General features: G+C 30.7%; 1 protein-coding gene across 1 annotated transcript in view; it reads right to left on the bottom strand.

Moving 5' to 3' along the window:
• Positions 1–1951: 1951 nt before the first annotated feature.
• Positions 1952–16059, bottom strand: part of LOC108756999 (T-box transcription factor TBX3-like) — a 14858-nt gene continuing 750 nt past the window's right edge. Inside the window, exons 2-5 of the mRNA XM_018501223.1 lie at positions 14214–14358; positions 7491–7791; positions 3116–3262; positions 1952–2562 (exon numbers count right to left, since the gene is read on the bottom strand). Coding sequence (XP_018356725.1) covers positions 1960–2562; positions 3116–3262; positions 7491–7791; positions 14214–14347 — 1185 coding nt within the window. The 5' untranslated portion in view covers positions 14348–14358 and the 3' untranslated portion in view covers positions 1952–1959. The remainder of the gene's footprint in view (positions 2563–3115; positions 3263–7490; positions 7792–14213; positions 14359–16059) is intronic.

Below are 16059 nucleotides of genomic sequence, written 5' to 3'. Positions count from 1 at the left end.
ATATATAAAATAAATTTTATGAGAAATATACGATATAAAAATGATCGTCATTGCTATTTCAAATTTTCTATAATTTTAAGCCATTTTAAAGATCCATAAACATTTATACATATATGTATAATATATATATTATATATACATATGTACACATTATATGAATGAAGAATAAGACGTGCAAGTAATTATGCAAATAATAAATATAACTATATGAAAATATAATGATATATATTCAGTATGAATCAGAGTTAAACCAGTTTCTTAGATTGATATATCTTCATACACTGAATGATTCAATGTATGGAATATCATACATTGAATTTCATATTTCTGTGATATTTGGTCAAGATGCTTGTAGCAGACTTTTGCTCTGAACTGCCATATCTTCTCAACCTATCTGAGTTATTTCATTTTCAGAATTTATAAGATTACTAAAAGAAGTTACGGCAAAAATTAAAAAACCGTCCTCATTCAATCAATAGTCATATCAGTTATAATCGTAGATCAAGATCTGTACTTTCTATAAAAATCTCAAATAGGTATAAGCATGCAACAGAAAAAAGTGTTTCCGAAGGACAGCGCAAAAAAGATAAGATCACAATTAGAAAACCTATGAAAAAACCTAACAAGTCAAAAGTAAGCCCTTGGACATCAAAATTTTTGATGTTGAAATTTATACCTCGCATATTATTAGTAATGACACTAGTGATAATGAGTTAAATTCTAATTCCTACATCAACTTGTTCGAATAAAAAATTATTTTCTTATTTAAGACATTTAAAAAGTTATCTTCGATCGACAATGAGACAAAAACGTTTAAATCATATTGCGATGTTGTACACTCACATCGAAAAATTGATAATTTAAATGTGGAGAAGCTCATTATCGATTTCATTTAAAAAAATACGAAATTAGAACAGCTACTTTTGCCATGTAGAAAAGGTATATATACATATAGCCGTGAGGAGAGGAGGAAATATATTTATTCCTTCTCTCCTCTCCTCTCCCTTAACTTATCCTCGGGAACTCCATACACTGAAAAATTGTATTTCGTCGCTCCTGATGAACATCGTGCAAACTGCTGGTCTGAGCGGAAAAACAGGCACGTTTGACGTTAAGTGAAAATTACAAGATTTTATTTTTATTATATGAAGCTATTAAAAATGTGCCTTTTTCTCAATTCGCACGATGTATTCACGCATCTGATGTGTATTGCTAAGTCAATAATTAGATGTAAAGTCAATAATTTTCTCGTAGAGTAAAAAAGTGGTTCAATTACTCTGATTCACCCTGTATATGTGCGTATTAAGATGTTCCAGAAAAACAAGTCTTATTAAAAATCCCAAAATTTATAAATAAATCGGGTATTATCATTGAACTATAATACAACTGGAATGTGCACTGCCGTGCTAATGCATTAGTTGAAAGAAAACGTGGACGTAGAATTGAAAATAGACAATTTGATTATTTTAAATGGAACATGGTATTGTTTTTGTTACATATTCATAAATAAAAGAATTTGTTTTAAATGGAATCATATTCCATTTTAAAAAAATTGACTTCCAGTCCGAAATTTGTTCATTTTTATTCGGAGAATCAAAGGAAAACAAAAGTATTATCATTAGAGCGTTATACTCGATTTACTTATCAAAATTTTTGGGATTTTTGAAATAAAAACTTCGTTTTTAAATGGTTGATGTGAATGGTCTGGGACACCCTAAATACATATGTATGTATATATGTGTGTGTGTGTGTATTATTTCGATATTATTTTCTGTCATCTTAAATCTTCAGTCTTAATTAATATTATTCGCACGTATAATATTATTCTTCATATCATAAAACATCTATTGCAACAAAAAAACAAAAACAGCTCTCGTCCGCATGTAACATGTAACACAGCCGAATACATGACTGTATTCGAAGAACATGCTATATCAGGCATGTTATGTCATTTTATCTTTATTGTTTATTAACCGAATAACAAGGACAGAATGATTTAAGAGTGCTGATAGTGCGTTCTCCAAACACATTCAATATATGATCACAGTAACAATTACTGAACTGAAACTGATGGGAATCACGAAGTGTCATACAGTTTTGTACATGGTTCGTATACCATGTATCGTCTAGAAAAGGTTGATTATAGTACAATGGTGGTATCATTTGACTATGTAGTGGTGAATTCAACCACGGTCTATGAAGGTACGCTCCGTTTTCGATATTCAATGCTGCCGCTGGATCCGGGAAGATCGGATTCGCGGCAATTGGCCTAACATCATTGCGTACATCGTTGTCCGCGTTAATTTCTATACTACGTCTATAGCTTTTCAACTTCTGCATCAAGTTCTCGTCACAACTTACAAGACTACTTCGTTCGCTTGAGACGTGATTCGAATCGGAGTCGGAGAAAGAAACGCCCCTCTCATCATCCGCGCGGTTGAAACTCAATTGAGATTGTTGATCGGACTGCTGATATTTGCGCTTGTATCGTGACTGTCCCGTTTCGCGAAAACCTTTTGCGAATGGATTATTATTGATCTTCAATTTCGTGATGTTTTCATTCTGCAAAAAGATACTATTAGACGCAATTGGACACACAAAGAAATATATATTATGGTTAGATAGGCTACGTTTTGAAAAAGACAATTTTCAGATGTGTAAAAAAGTAATAAAATGTATAATAATAATTGATAAAGAAAGAAAAAAATAAGTATAATAATTAAGATATGTAATATGTATAATAATTAAGATATGTAATTATAATTAAAATATGTAACTTTTTAGTCTTAATTCTTCACGGTCGAACTTCTATGGTTCATCTATTTCTTGCAAATGAACGAAGATAAAGTATTTTATCTTTAATTCTAAAAGGCTTAATATGTGAATCAAAAAATTTTTATTACTTAGAAAAATTTATAAAATCTCAAAAAAATTTAATCAATTATAATTATACAGATTCAAATGCTTGAAGAATTACGTTAAGCTACTGCAACGCATTTCAGCGTTTCTTTCTCGATATGATCACAAAAAATTAAATTATACAGTTATTAAAATGTAATTATTTCAAAAAAATAATAACGAATTTCGCTTTTAGATTTTATGTTATAACACTTACTTGATATGCTGTTACAGCAATAAATTCTGCCTCGTTGAAAATGAACGACGCGGCTGGATGAGAAAAAAGCTCATTATAACTCGACGCATTGGTGCAACGGATTATCCAAAGTTTAGGAACGTACTTATGCATTGATGTTAATATTACCTGTAAGAATTTTTTTCTTAAACTATTATAATTTTTAAAAAATAATAGATAATTAAAATAACTAATTAATATACAGATAATTAAAAAGCGATTTTCTTATACATCGTTAAAATTAAAATTAGCAATTTTAGAAGTTCATTAAATCATTATTAAATTAATTATTGAACTGTTATTGAACTATTAATAATCAATATTTGATAAGATATTTTTTTCACGTATGTTTTGTTTGAACGATGCGATTTTTCATTAATTAAAAACTATAAAAAACTACACGAGAATATACATGAAAGCCATGATATATATCATATTATATAATTTTACTCATTAAGAATTTTTATTTTTGAGTGTTAAATATGAAAAAAAGATACTGTTACACAGTATCTGCATCGCGAAAGACGATCCCGCAGGAGAGAAGGAAGAAAAGTACGAAAGAAGAGAGTCTTTCTGTTAGTTGTGGATGGGAGAGAAGGGGCGGAACGAAGCGCCGGGAATTTTATTAAATTCGTAATTAGTTTGAGGAACCGGGTAAAAGGGGCGCCGCTTTTTCGAGATAAGTTGGCGCCTCACTAAAGAGGCCGACGGTAGACACAGACGCGATTCCCGAAAACCAGACTAAGCCCTGCAACCTTCTTGGAATCATGTCTCCGCGCCACCAAGAATCTCTCGTATGAATCAAGAGCAAAATGCATCACTTCAATACGTGATCTGGTAGTCATTACAGTCGATTTCAAGCGAAATATTTATATTTTACATAAAGTTTCATTATGTCAAAATAGAGGCGTAACATTAAAGACATATAACAAAAGAATAAGAGTACTTAATAAGTTTTACAGTAAAGATCTCAACTTCATTTATTTTTCTTCTGATTGTATAATATATTTTAGATAAAAATTTTAGAAAAAAATTCTAGTGAGAACAGAATTCTATTCAGTAATCTCTACTTGCTGAATATTTAATAAAAATATTAATTTCTTAATTATTTTTTTAATTTTCGATAGATATAAAATAAATCCTGTTTGAAATGAGCTAAAAAGAAAGAAAGTTATGTTAACTCCCGCGCTAAAGCAGAGATTAGTGAAAATTTTTCGCTAAAATTCTGCAATTCAAAATCGCTTTTAATAAAAAATCATGACAGTTTTTTTTTCAAATGCAATCATTTTTCTAATAATTCTTCTAATAATCTTTTCTGATTACCTTCATAATCTCTTCTGATTAGATGCTTTAGAGTAGATAAATCATAGAAATTAAATAGATCTTCTTAAATCTCGGAACTGATCTCGCTTGTTTCCTAGTTGAAGGGAAAGGTGACGAAATTGATAAACGCGCAACAATGCGAATCTCTTGTTTGTCGCCGCTTTCTAGCCGCGGACCTTTATGGATTATCGTAATGCTTTTCATGCATGAATCAACACTAATGGACAATAACGAGGAGCAAAAGTGCCGCCGTGCTCTTATTTCTCGTGCGGTTCCTTTTTGCCATCAACAAAGGCAGAAGAAAAAATGGCGTTCTTAACACCAACGGCGATGGCGGCAACTAGGAACTCCGTCGGCTCGTAAACAAACTCACTCTCGTTCAGCCCCAGCAGGAAAGGGAGGTATATCGATTACAGGGTGTTGTGGAGCGTGTTAATCTGCGTTCCTCATAGACGCTGAATCGGTGTGCCGCACCGTCTTGAGTAGCTTAAGTCTCCCCCGGAAAATGCATCACCGATCTTTTTTTTCTCAGAAATTTCTTTAATCCTCAACCACAAGACGCTTTCGCTTTCAAGCGAATTTCGTGAGAGAATAGCTAGAATATCCATAAAAATATTAGAAGCCTTCAAAAATATTCTTACGTATACCAAATCAATACGTATAGCTATATATTTTTTGATAAATTTAAACTTGTTTATCGAGTAGAGAGAGAGAGAAAGAGAGAGAGAGAGAGAGAGAGAGAGAGAGAGAGAGAGAGAGAGAGAAAGTCATCACTTTTTTAATGTTGGGAAAAACTAATTGTAAGTATGTTTTTATATCACAGTTATACCATAAAAGACATAGATTACTGTATCACTTTTCTGTCTATTACCTAATTATTATAATGTACTTATTATCTAAAGATATATATATAGAAAATAGAAAAAAATAGAGAGGAGGAAAAAGTAAAAAGGAAATAGGAAATATTGTAGTGCCTTACAAATTATTATCAATGCCCATCAACGTGTAGATTAACTTTAATTGGTGAAAATGCGTAACTGAGTTGATACTTAAAAAAAAACGAATCGAAATTGAATGAGATAAACGAGCTAACGAGATAAACGATATTTCTCCATGTATTACAAATGGGAAAAGAAACACGAAACCGAACAGCGGAGATGGGAGTTGAAAAGAAAGGATTTTTAAAAACATTTTAAAGCTGTCAAAACATGGAAGAACCAGATAAATAAGTAAGCGGCCACTAAATTTTTTTTCCATTTCCTCTAAGGGATTGTCTTATCCTTCGTTTACAATACGTAGTTCTCTATTATCTTTCGTGTATTGTTTTACGAGATGTTATAATTGTGTAGCAAATATAATTATCAACTGAATAATTATCTGTGTTACAATATATTAAAAAAATGTTTATCAAAAAAGTAAAATAATTTGTTAATTAAAATATTTGTTAATTAAAAAATGTATATATTTTATATATATGTATATATGTATTACATATACATATTTCTTTTTAATTAACAAATAATTTATTTTATCCTTTGTTCTTTTATATACTGTTATATAAAATCCAAACTTATAATTAGACATATGTTTTCGTATTTACTTTCAAACTTAGCATACACAGGATGATTCAACAAAAACTGTCATCTGAAATAACTTATTTCTTATTGATTTTATTAAAAAAACATTTTATGAAATACATTGCATTTGATGGCACCCTTCGAATGGATGCATTAAAATCTTTTTATGTCTTAAATTTTCTGACGTACCAGAATAATCTTTGTTTCTTTTAAGTAGAACAGTATCCTTTTTGTTAGATAGGCGTGTAATCTATTTCGTGACGAGTTTATCGATTTTAGTTTAATATTTTTCAAGGCCAATTATAATTGTTTAAAATCTTTTATTTTTTTATTAATAAATTTCAAAATAATTTGAAAAATGTTCCGCTCGCCTCAGAGTATAAGCGCGCGATAACACGATGATACTCCTTCTCAAAATGACTTTTGTGAATTTGAGAAATATTTTTATCAATATACTTTATCTTTCAAAGTCTTCATAAGAAAAGAAAATAGTCTGCAGACATCAAATCCAGAAGTCTTAGTGAGAAGTATAGGATGTCTTACTTTTTCCTATTTAACGACCACAAAACACATTGAGTGTTTCTCAAACTCGGCGGTCATTCTGAGGAGGAGTTTTATTTACCTTGCAAACACAATAGAGTAGTAAGTCTTAAATCTTAAAGAATTGACCGATCATAGTCAATTATTCTTCTCATTCGACTATTATTGATCAATTTCTTAAAACTTAAGACTTACTACTCTATTGTGTTTGCGAGATTATGCTGGAATCCATACTTTGGTGGTGGATGAAATGTCTTTCAAAAGGTTTGAAGAGGTTTGAAGGTTTCATTGATAAAAAGTAAGATTTCAAACGATTGTAAATGACTTTGAATGATCTCGAAAGATCAACATTTTAAGTTAATAAATTTGTCTCGAAACAGACTATATGTTTAATTAAAGAACGATTAAAAAAAAAGATTTAAAAAGACAAAGATTACCTTGATATATTAGAAAAATTAAATAAAAAATCCAGATGATATAAAAAATAGATATAAAAAATCTAAATGCATCTATTCGACGAATTCCATCAAACAATGTATTTCATATAAAATATTATTTTTGATAAAATTAATAAATAACGATTGTCACTTCAAATGATAGCTTTTATTGAAGTAGCTGTATATTGCATACTAATTACAATAAATACAATAACTTATGCATCAATTCTAAACACAATCGTAAGACTCGTAACGTGTTCTCGCAAAACTTTTGTAAGAACTTATGACTAATATTCTAATTTTATGCGTATCGTAAGACGTACGATTATTCGTAAATATCTACGATTTCTTGTAAATTTTATGACTAGTATCTGTCTGTAAAAACATTATATAAAGGTACAAGCACTTAAAAATGTTTACAAGTCTTACGAGCCTTATGATTCTACTTAGAATTTAGGCATTAGTGTATATTATACTTACGTTATTCTTATCATTGACGTTGTTTGTTAGTTTTAATTTAATAAAGTTGATCGAATTCTCCATCCAGTGCTCTCCAGTTGCGGGACTGTCGGGATGCTGATAAAGTCTACGGTTTAAGGGATGCTGTGGATCTGCCGGTCCCGCGGTGCTCCAGCCACTCATATTGCCATTCTTATTCCCGTTTTCGTATCCGCTGTACTTATGCCGTTGATTGGAGGCTGGTACTATCTCCAAGAAGACGTGATAAATTTCACGCTTTTGTAAACCGTTTATATTTGTTTGCAAGTACGGAAACATGCGTCTGTAAAAAAAAAGAAATGTCCCATAAATAATTTGTTGGATGACAATAATATTGAGCCAATGAGCATCAAATTTCAAAATTTTCCTAAACCATAAAGTTTCGAGTACTTGCAAAAATATAGCGAAAATAATATAATTCCTCATTAGGAGAGAATTCTTCGTAATATTTCTAATTCTTTTCGTAGATAATAAGGAAATTAAAAAAAGAAGACAATATTTTTCTTTAGCTATAAAATGCGTTCGATATAAAAATCGATCTCGGCTGTCTGTGGAATTATTGCAAATCAGCCCCTAAAACGCAACACTACACACACACACACACACACACACACACACACACACACACACACACACACACAATCTAGACTAAAACACAACACTACAATACTAGACCCGCACTGTAATTTAATCCCTGCAGTTTTTCTTTCCTTCCCACAATACGAAACTAAAGAAAAGAACAGCTGAGAATTACTATTATAAACTAGCTATTATAAACTATATAATGTCACAAATTAGTGAACATTCCCCTGGTTGAAGTTAATAAGATAGTTTTGCTTTTTTAAAAAAAGAAATAAGCTTCAATGACTTTACTTTATCTTAAAATAAATGAATAAATTTATGGTTTCTCTAATCAGAATTCAATATAATGTTAAACCTTTGTTTATAAAAAAAATTCAAAATATATTACAGAGAAGCCATTTTTAATGCATAAAATTTAATTTTTTCTTAAATCTGCTAATAAAATTTGCAACGTCATTTGCAGGATTCAAAAATCTGTAAAAAATACTTTCCAGGTTCAAAATCATTTTTAGCTGTAAAATAGTGTTACCTATCAATGACATAAAGTGTCGGAAATGACTCATAGGCATTTTCTAGATAACTTTTACTTCGAAGACTTTTGACGCTATTGAAAAAAAGGTCTCATTTCGTGCAGGTAGTATTCGCATTCTCTCGAAGAACAAAGACCGTCGAAGGTTTCGTTAATCATTAACGTGCTGGCGACGAGTGGGCGTCGCCGAAAGGACGCGTTAAGTCTGCTCCTGTTACTACGCGGGACTTATATTTACGGGACTATATTCTCACCCTCGTCAACTAGTTTTTCCAACTGCGCAAATATTTCTACGGTAGGTCAAATCGAGTCGCAGTCCCGTTTGCTTGCCTAATTGTGGTTTTCCTCTAGCGGCACATTTAGCGTTTGCCTTCGTATCAAGTCGGTAGACTGACAAAGGACCTTGGCCTTTACATGTCTGGTCTCAGCCCGGTTTTCTCATTGTCAATATATTAGCAGGTATAAAAATGGCAAGCTTCGAGACTTTTCTTTAAAAGATGGTGGAATCCAGTACGTTTCAATAATGAAGCAAAACATTTCTATATGTCGTTATAAATTATCGAACATATTATCTTTCCTCATTCTCTTGAACCGTTGTAAGAGATTCGTTTTCTATTAACTATTATGACCCAAAATCTCGTTTTTTACGTTAAATAATTCTTTTCTCTCTTATTATTATTATTCAAGATTTGATCGCAATAATATAATCGCGGTTGTGAATGAAAAGAATAAAAGAATGATAAATAAGCCAATTTTTGTCTAATAACAAAACAAATTACATATAATCTTATAGTATTTATTATGTTTTTTAAATTGTTGAATGCAATTGTAATTTTATTTGCTTAAAGCCGTGAAAAAATTTCACTTATAGAAATACCGAGCGGTCATTATTGACCCTATTTCCACTTTTTAATTAGATTAATAGATTTATATTTCTTGTGTAAGAGATAAAATTCTGAAATTTTTTTTTCATAATTTATATTCTGATAAAATATTTAATTTCCTATCACTCTCTTTATTTTCATAATAATTCGTTTGATTCTTTTAGTAAATAAAAAATGTTGATACCTCTGCGAAACTGGCTCCATTTTTTAAAAATTTATAAAAAAATAAGTAAAGTTCTGATTGTCCTCCCAAAGAGTTCTAGAGTTCTTTATGAATTTTAAAAAGAGTCGATAAAGCGGTGAAAACATCATTTTGATCAGATCGTTCGTATTAGAGTGACTTTAGTACCATTGGGGTAGGCGACGATTATTGGGTGCTCGTGCGACAAATCGTCTGGTTTAAAGAACTTTTTACGATTACGCAACAGCAAGATAATGTCTGTAATGATGTGTCTGTGATGATATAACCCTGTGTCTTATAGCACGAGCTCTGGCACGCGTTACATTCCGTCGATTATATTGTATAGTATCACTCGAAAGTTGTGAACTATCTCCTTGTACACGCGTCTGTTCGAATTCCGATATGTATCCTCGATATGATAAAAACAATAAATACATAAAAACACATCTACGTATATATATATATCTTCAAGGTAAGTCTGACGAAAGTTTGGCTTGATCAAAACATGATGTACTTCCTTTCTCGATTTTTCATATTTCATTGAATTTATTATTTATCATATTTCTTTTTTAACATATTTCTTGTTTTAAAGTTTATCTAAATCCATGCTATTTTTGTAAGATTACTTCTTTTTTTTTCTTCAATGAACAATCAATAATTTTTAATGTTTCTTTAATTGATGACAATTGAAAATAATTTCCTAAAAGAAGGAAAGACTTCTTTTTTTAACTCACATAAGAAAGATTTCTGAAAGAGATATAAAAATGACAAAAAGGTTTTCATATTACTTATAAAAAAAAACTTCTATTTTTTGTCTAAACAATCCGTGATTTTTAATGTTTCTTTAATTTATGACAATTTAAAATTTTTTAGAAGAAAAATAAACTGCATTTCTTAAAAAAAAAAAGATTTTTGAAAAAATTCAAGGATTATAAATTTTTTGTAATATTTTAAAAGAAATCTTTTGTTTTTTCTTCAATGAACAATTTTTATAACATTTTATATAATATTTTTTATAACAATTTTTATAACATTTTTAGTTTATGACAATTTAAAATAATTTCCTGAAAGAAAGAGAGACTGTGTTTGTCAATAGAAAAAGATTTCCGAGAAAGGTTCAAGAAATACACGCGCACAATAGGATAGTTTTTTTTTAAGTCGAAACCAAATAAATTCCTCGGAGGAAACCCAGTGTCAGAAAATATCATTTATTTTCGACGGATTTTCTTTAATCAGGTTTTTTTCGCGCAGTCAAAAAAGACCTACTTGTCAATTGCCACTTTTGTTACACATTTTTCATTCTACTTCAATTCTACTTTATTATTATATTCATTGTTAAGCTGACTAAAGATCAATGAAAATAGATTATGTCGTACAGAAGCTAAAATGGTACTTAAAAAGAAGAAAGAAGTTAATATATATTCCAACGCGGAAGCTGTGCATGTAAATAAATATCGTGCTATAGAATATAAATGTATGATTATGAAATTCGCAAGATCGAGAGAGGAAGAGAAAAGAGAAGCACATGGTGGGCATGTGGTGAACTACGAATAGCGACACGCCGGAAGAGACACGTACGAAGAGACAGACACCTTTGTCGTTATTGTCGCAGCTAGACCGCCCTGGTGAAGATAAACATGTGTCTCAAAATTTTTTTGTTCACGCCGATCATGCGCTTGTGATCCGTCAGCTCGTTAAAATCACGATCGATGGTTGTGTTGACCAGCAGAGACTTTAGGTGGTCCAAAGTCACGTAATAAGATATTCACGTATAACCTTACCAAAGTAAACTGTTTTCCGCAAAAGAAACGCCAGGAAATGCGATTTTTTAGAAAATGTGATTCCTCGAAATAACACGCAACGATCATTTTTATTGGGAACAGATGTACAAGAAAATACAAAAAAAAAATATCGCGCAAAAATATTAAAAAAATAAAATAAGTTAAAAAACAAAAAAAAGTAAAAAATACTTTGTTTTAATAAATTGTATATACTGAAATATCATAAACTAAATAAACTACATAATGTAAATGATTCTTAATTCTAAAAAATCATTAACTTCGTATATTGTAAAATCTTAGTATCGATGATCCTTTTATAAATCTATTGTATTATATTATAATTTTTATTATATTATAATAGAAGAAATTTCTCTACAATATATTTTTCCAACAATCTATTCCTAGGATATAACTACAAATGTATAATTCGAAAAACAATCGATATTATTTACTGCATCGTGCCACGTGTCTAAGGAAGAGTAATTGAAGAATTTTCACAAATGTCAGCGCTTTGTTGTGTGAAAGTCGTGTGACTAATCGTAAATAGCTTCGAGAGTTACGAATGTTCATAAGCGGCTACAAATCTCTCCGTGATCGCTCTTCCTTCCTTCCTTCCGGTTTTTACGCCCACGCGATGCCGATATAACATGAAAGCATGGTGCATGATATCATGCCCGTTCGCATTATCTTAAAACCACGCAAAATTCTACGTACGTTTTATCACAACTATTTACCACCTCGAGTCTGAGAAGAAATTATTCGATAGTTTCCGGAAGAATATCGATAAAAAAACGGGATGCGACAAAGCGACGTTCTTCTGACGAATATTATAATACATTAAAATGACGACGTTAAAAGAAACGAAAAATGCATTTCTAACTGTTATAACGCCTATTGATTGAAACGAACGAGACACATCGTAAAGCTATGATGCATCAACCTTGCGGCACTCCACGAGATTAATCGCATTGTTTTCACTTCGGAATATCTACTGTCTACTTAAGAAAACGATGCTATCGCACATGTCATCAAGAAAATTACAGATAATGTGTCAGACTAAATTTAGAAAGGAGAAGAATGATTCTGAGATAATATCTAAATATCTACGATATCAATTCCTTAGGCGAGAACGAATCCCGTTAGATGAAAAAGGTTTTGGAATATTGTAATGTTCAGAAAAATATATTGCTAAATCATTTCCGACGAGATTTAATATCAAATTTGAAAAAGAACAAGACGTTGTAACGTTTGTATAAAAACATAAATCGATCAATCACAATCAAGCAGTAAAGTAATAAATAGTTGCAAATAAAAAGTGTTGATTTATTTAAGAATCAAATTTAATTTGAAATATTCTAAAAATTTTATATTTTTTACGATTCTTAATAAATCATCTTATTGTTAGTAATCGCAAAATATTATTTCAATCTTAAGTTAAATATTATACTAATAGTTTACTTTGTTTATCTTTTTTAATAGATTAATTAATTATTATAAAAAAATAAATATATTAATTTATTTTACTAATATAATAAAAACAAAATTAGAACAGAAATCACTATTTTACTTTCATTTTTACAATATGTTTTTTTTTTTTCCAGACATTTTACCCTTTCTAAAGGCTAAATTTTCGGGAAGAGTGTAATTTATTACTCTAAGGACGAAATGCAATTTATGAAATTCTTTAGGATTTAACTTTCAAGAATTTGATGAATGAAAATGAAAAAGCATGTAAGAATCACATAGAACCACTTAACTTCCATTGTGCAGAACTTAATGTGTCGGAATACCTGCGTTAAATGCTATATTATAATGGAAAATGATTCGACAGCTCGTTAAACACGATTAATGGTTTCTATGTCAGGCAAAAAAAAAAAAGATATAGCATAAGGACTATAATATAGAAAGTTAAGCTCGGTGACTGTGTAAAAATGTAAATTTTTGCGTAAAAATTTTCAAAAAGAAAATGAAAAGAAAATAACTTTTTCTTGAAATAAAAGGTACGCAACGAATTCTATAGAAATTTTATCCGGAAAGAATTTTAGATCGTTTTCCCTCATATATCCTTGGCCGTCGCAAATCTGCGATAAGGGATAGTGCTCTCGTATTTTTTTTTTTTTGCGAAATCCATTTCGTAAGGGTATCGCACCACGATAGCTTCGAAAACGCCGACGTGGCGCCTGACAGACCTGACTGGGCCTCCAGTTGCATAGTGGGGGAATGGTCGGCATCTCTTCGGTGCACTTTTCATAGGCGCCGAGAAAAGAAGAGAAAAAGAAAATATCTCGTCTAGCTTATCTTCAAGTGAAGACACGGGCGCCAGGATCCCTACCACTCAGACGCGTTATACCACTCAAACGCGCGGCAATATGAATAATTATTATTATGACTGAATTTTCATATCTTCAATTACAATTTTATTGACGATTTATTTAGATCTATATATTATATTGAATTTCGAGTTTTCTTTGTTTTGCCCCCTCCCCCCCCCCCCGTGGACTGAAGGAACAAGAATTTTAGAGATTGTTATGATTTCGCGCCGCAATTTGTCATCATGTTATTTTATCGTTCGATTTAATTTGCGACGTTTAAAGTTAGAATTATTTTTTAATTGTTATATTATTTATTTTTAGCGAAGAATTTAATTTTTCAAATAATATAAAAAAATATAAGAAATAGACATTAAATGAAACTTTGACATTATCTGCTTTGAAAAAGAAAGAAATAGCAATAAAATAAGGCACTCACCGACCAGACTTCGTTATTATCATTTCCGTGTTGCACTCGTGAAATTGTTGCCAAAGACTTCTATTAGTTAATTCCGCAGTGACACCGTGTAACAATGGAGAGTTTGGTTGGCATAACCATGCGTTTGCACTCATCCTCGTATCCTCTGCAAATTAACAGCATAATCAATTAGTCAATTTATAAAAAAAAGAATATACAAAATGCGGCGATATTAATCACCTAAAGATAATTCAGCATCAAAAGCCAAATGCGATTTATTACCATATCGCGAATATTTTTGTAATGCAATAATAACAGCTAAAAACTTTCAAATAAAGAATGTTTTCTAATAATAAGAGACACAAGGAATTTTTTTATTTAACAAAAGACACAGATGACACAGTGTAACGCAATAAACCATTATATCCTTGTTGTTCGTCGTAAGAAAGGTTGTAAAATAAAGGTGAAATGATCTCTGTGTCATTTGTTGGAAAGCTCTCGCAATTTAAGTCTAATATTTCATGTTTCGTACGACAAAGATTTCGAGCTTGTTGAGTGGCTACAAGACAGAAAAATCTAAGAATCTCTTTAGCCTAGGCTTGAAAAATTTGTCGTATGACAAAAATGGATAAAAATGTAATATTAGTCTAACATGATAAAATTATTTTATCTGTATGTGTTTAACGAACAATAAGAATATATATAATGATTTATTGTTATTTATGTAATGTTCAAATATTTTTGTTGGAAAATGCTCAGAAAAAGGAAAGAAAGAGGGACGTGATAATAATATATTGCAAATATTAAGAGAATTCAATTTAATATAATGATGAGACCGCTTGCCACTATCTTACGCGATACGAATTGCCAATAGCGCGTAGACAACATTTCTTCTGAAAAGACGACGCTGTCTAACAATGAGGGTGAATAGAAAAAAATTAACGTGGGTGAGGTAACATAAATAGCGGAGCAGCAGGAGCTACCCTTTACAGCGTCATCGTCGACCGCACTTGTAGCAGTAGGCATGAACACGATTATATATATGTGTCGATCCGGGCACCCGTAAACGGCAGTAAAAAGCTATTCATAGTAGGTAGATAACGATTATTTGCCTGACCGAAGGTCGGTATCCTTTCATCTTTCACGAAATAATCAAGGCGCTCGCAGTGTCCAATGTGTGTCGCATTATACAGGATATTTGGCGATCGACATCGATACAGGGTGACCGAGAAGAACACGTTATCCTTATTATAGTGCAAATCAATTGGGAGCGACCTTTCTCTTTTAAGAACACCGCAAATGGGGACGCTGGTCTCAGATTTTCACAGGCAAAATTCCAAAATTCGCATTGGCCATGAAATATCAACTATTACTATAACTATATGAAAATCATTTTCTCTGTAAAATAGATCCCTTTCTTAAGAATTCATAACTTAATCATCTTGCTTTTAAATTAAAAATAAATAAATAATAATTGCAATAAACAATAACAACTTAATTTTATGAAGAAAAAATGAAGAAAAAATAAAAATAAAAGAGTAAATTGAAGTGGGAGATTATAGTTATAAATTATATCTTAGATATTTCTTTTTACGTATTATATTAATATATTTCTAACAATTTATTAAAGCTTTTAAAAATTTCTAAAAATGTATTATAACTTAATTGTCGTGCTAAGAATTTTTTGCAAAACAATTTAATTCTCTCTCTCTCTCTCTCTCTCTCTCTCTCTCTCTTTCGATAATAAAATAATTCAACTACAATGTAAACAATTAATTTTGAAGAAAAAAAATGAGAAAAGAGAAAGTGAAGATGAAAAACTTAATCAAATGAGAGATTATAGTTGATGTGTGTGTGTGTGTGTGTG

Source organism: Trachymyrmex septentrionalis, unplaced genomic scaffold, assembly GCF_001594115.1.
Source record: "Trachymyrmex septentrionalis isolate Tsep2-gDNA-1 unplaced genomic scaffold, Tsep1.0 scaffold131, whole genome shotgun sequence".
Classification (NCBI taxonomy): domain Eukaryota; kingdom Metazoa; phylum Arthropoda; class Insecta; order Hymenoptera; family Formicidae; genus Trachymyrmex; species Trachymyrmex septentrionalis.
Note: the sequence above shows the minus strand (reverse complement) of the source record. Positions and strands in the feature narration are given on the sequence as shown.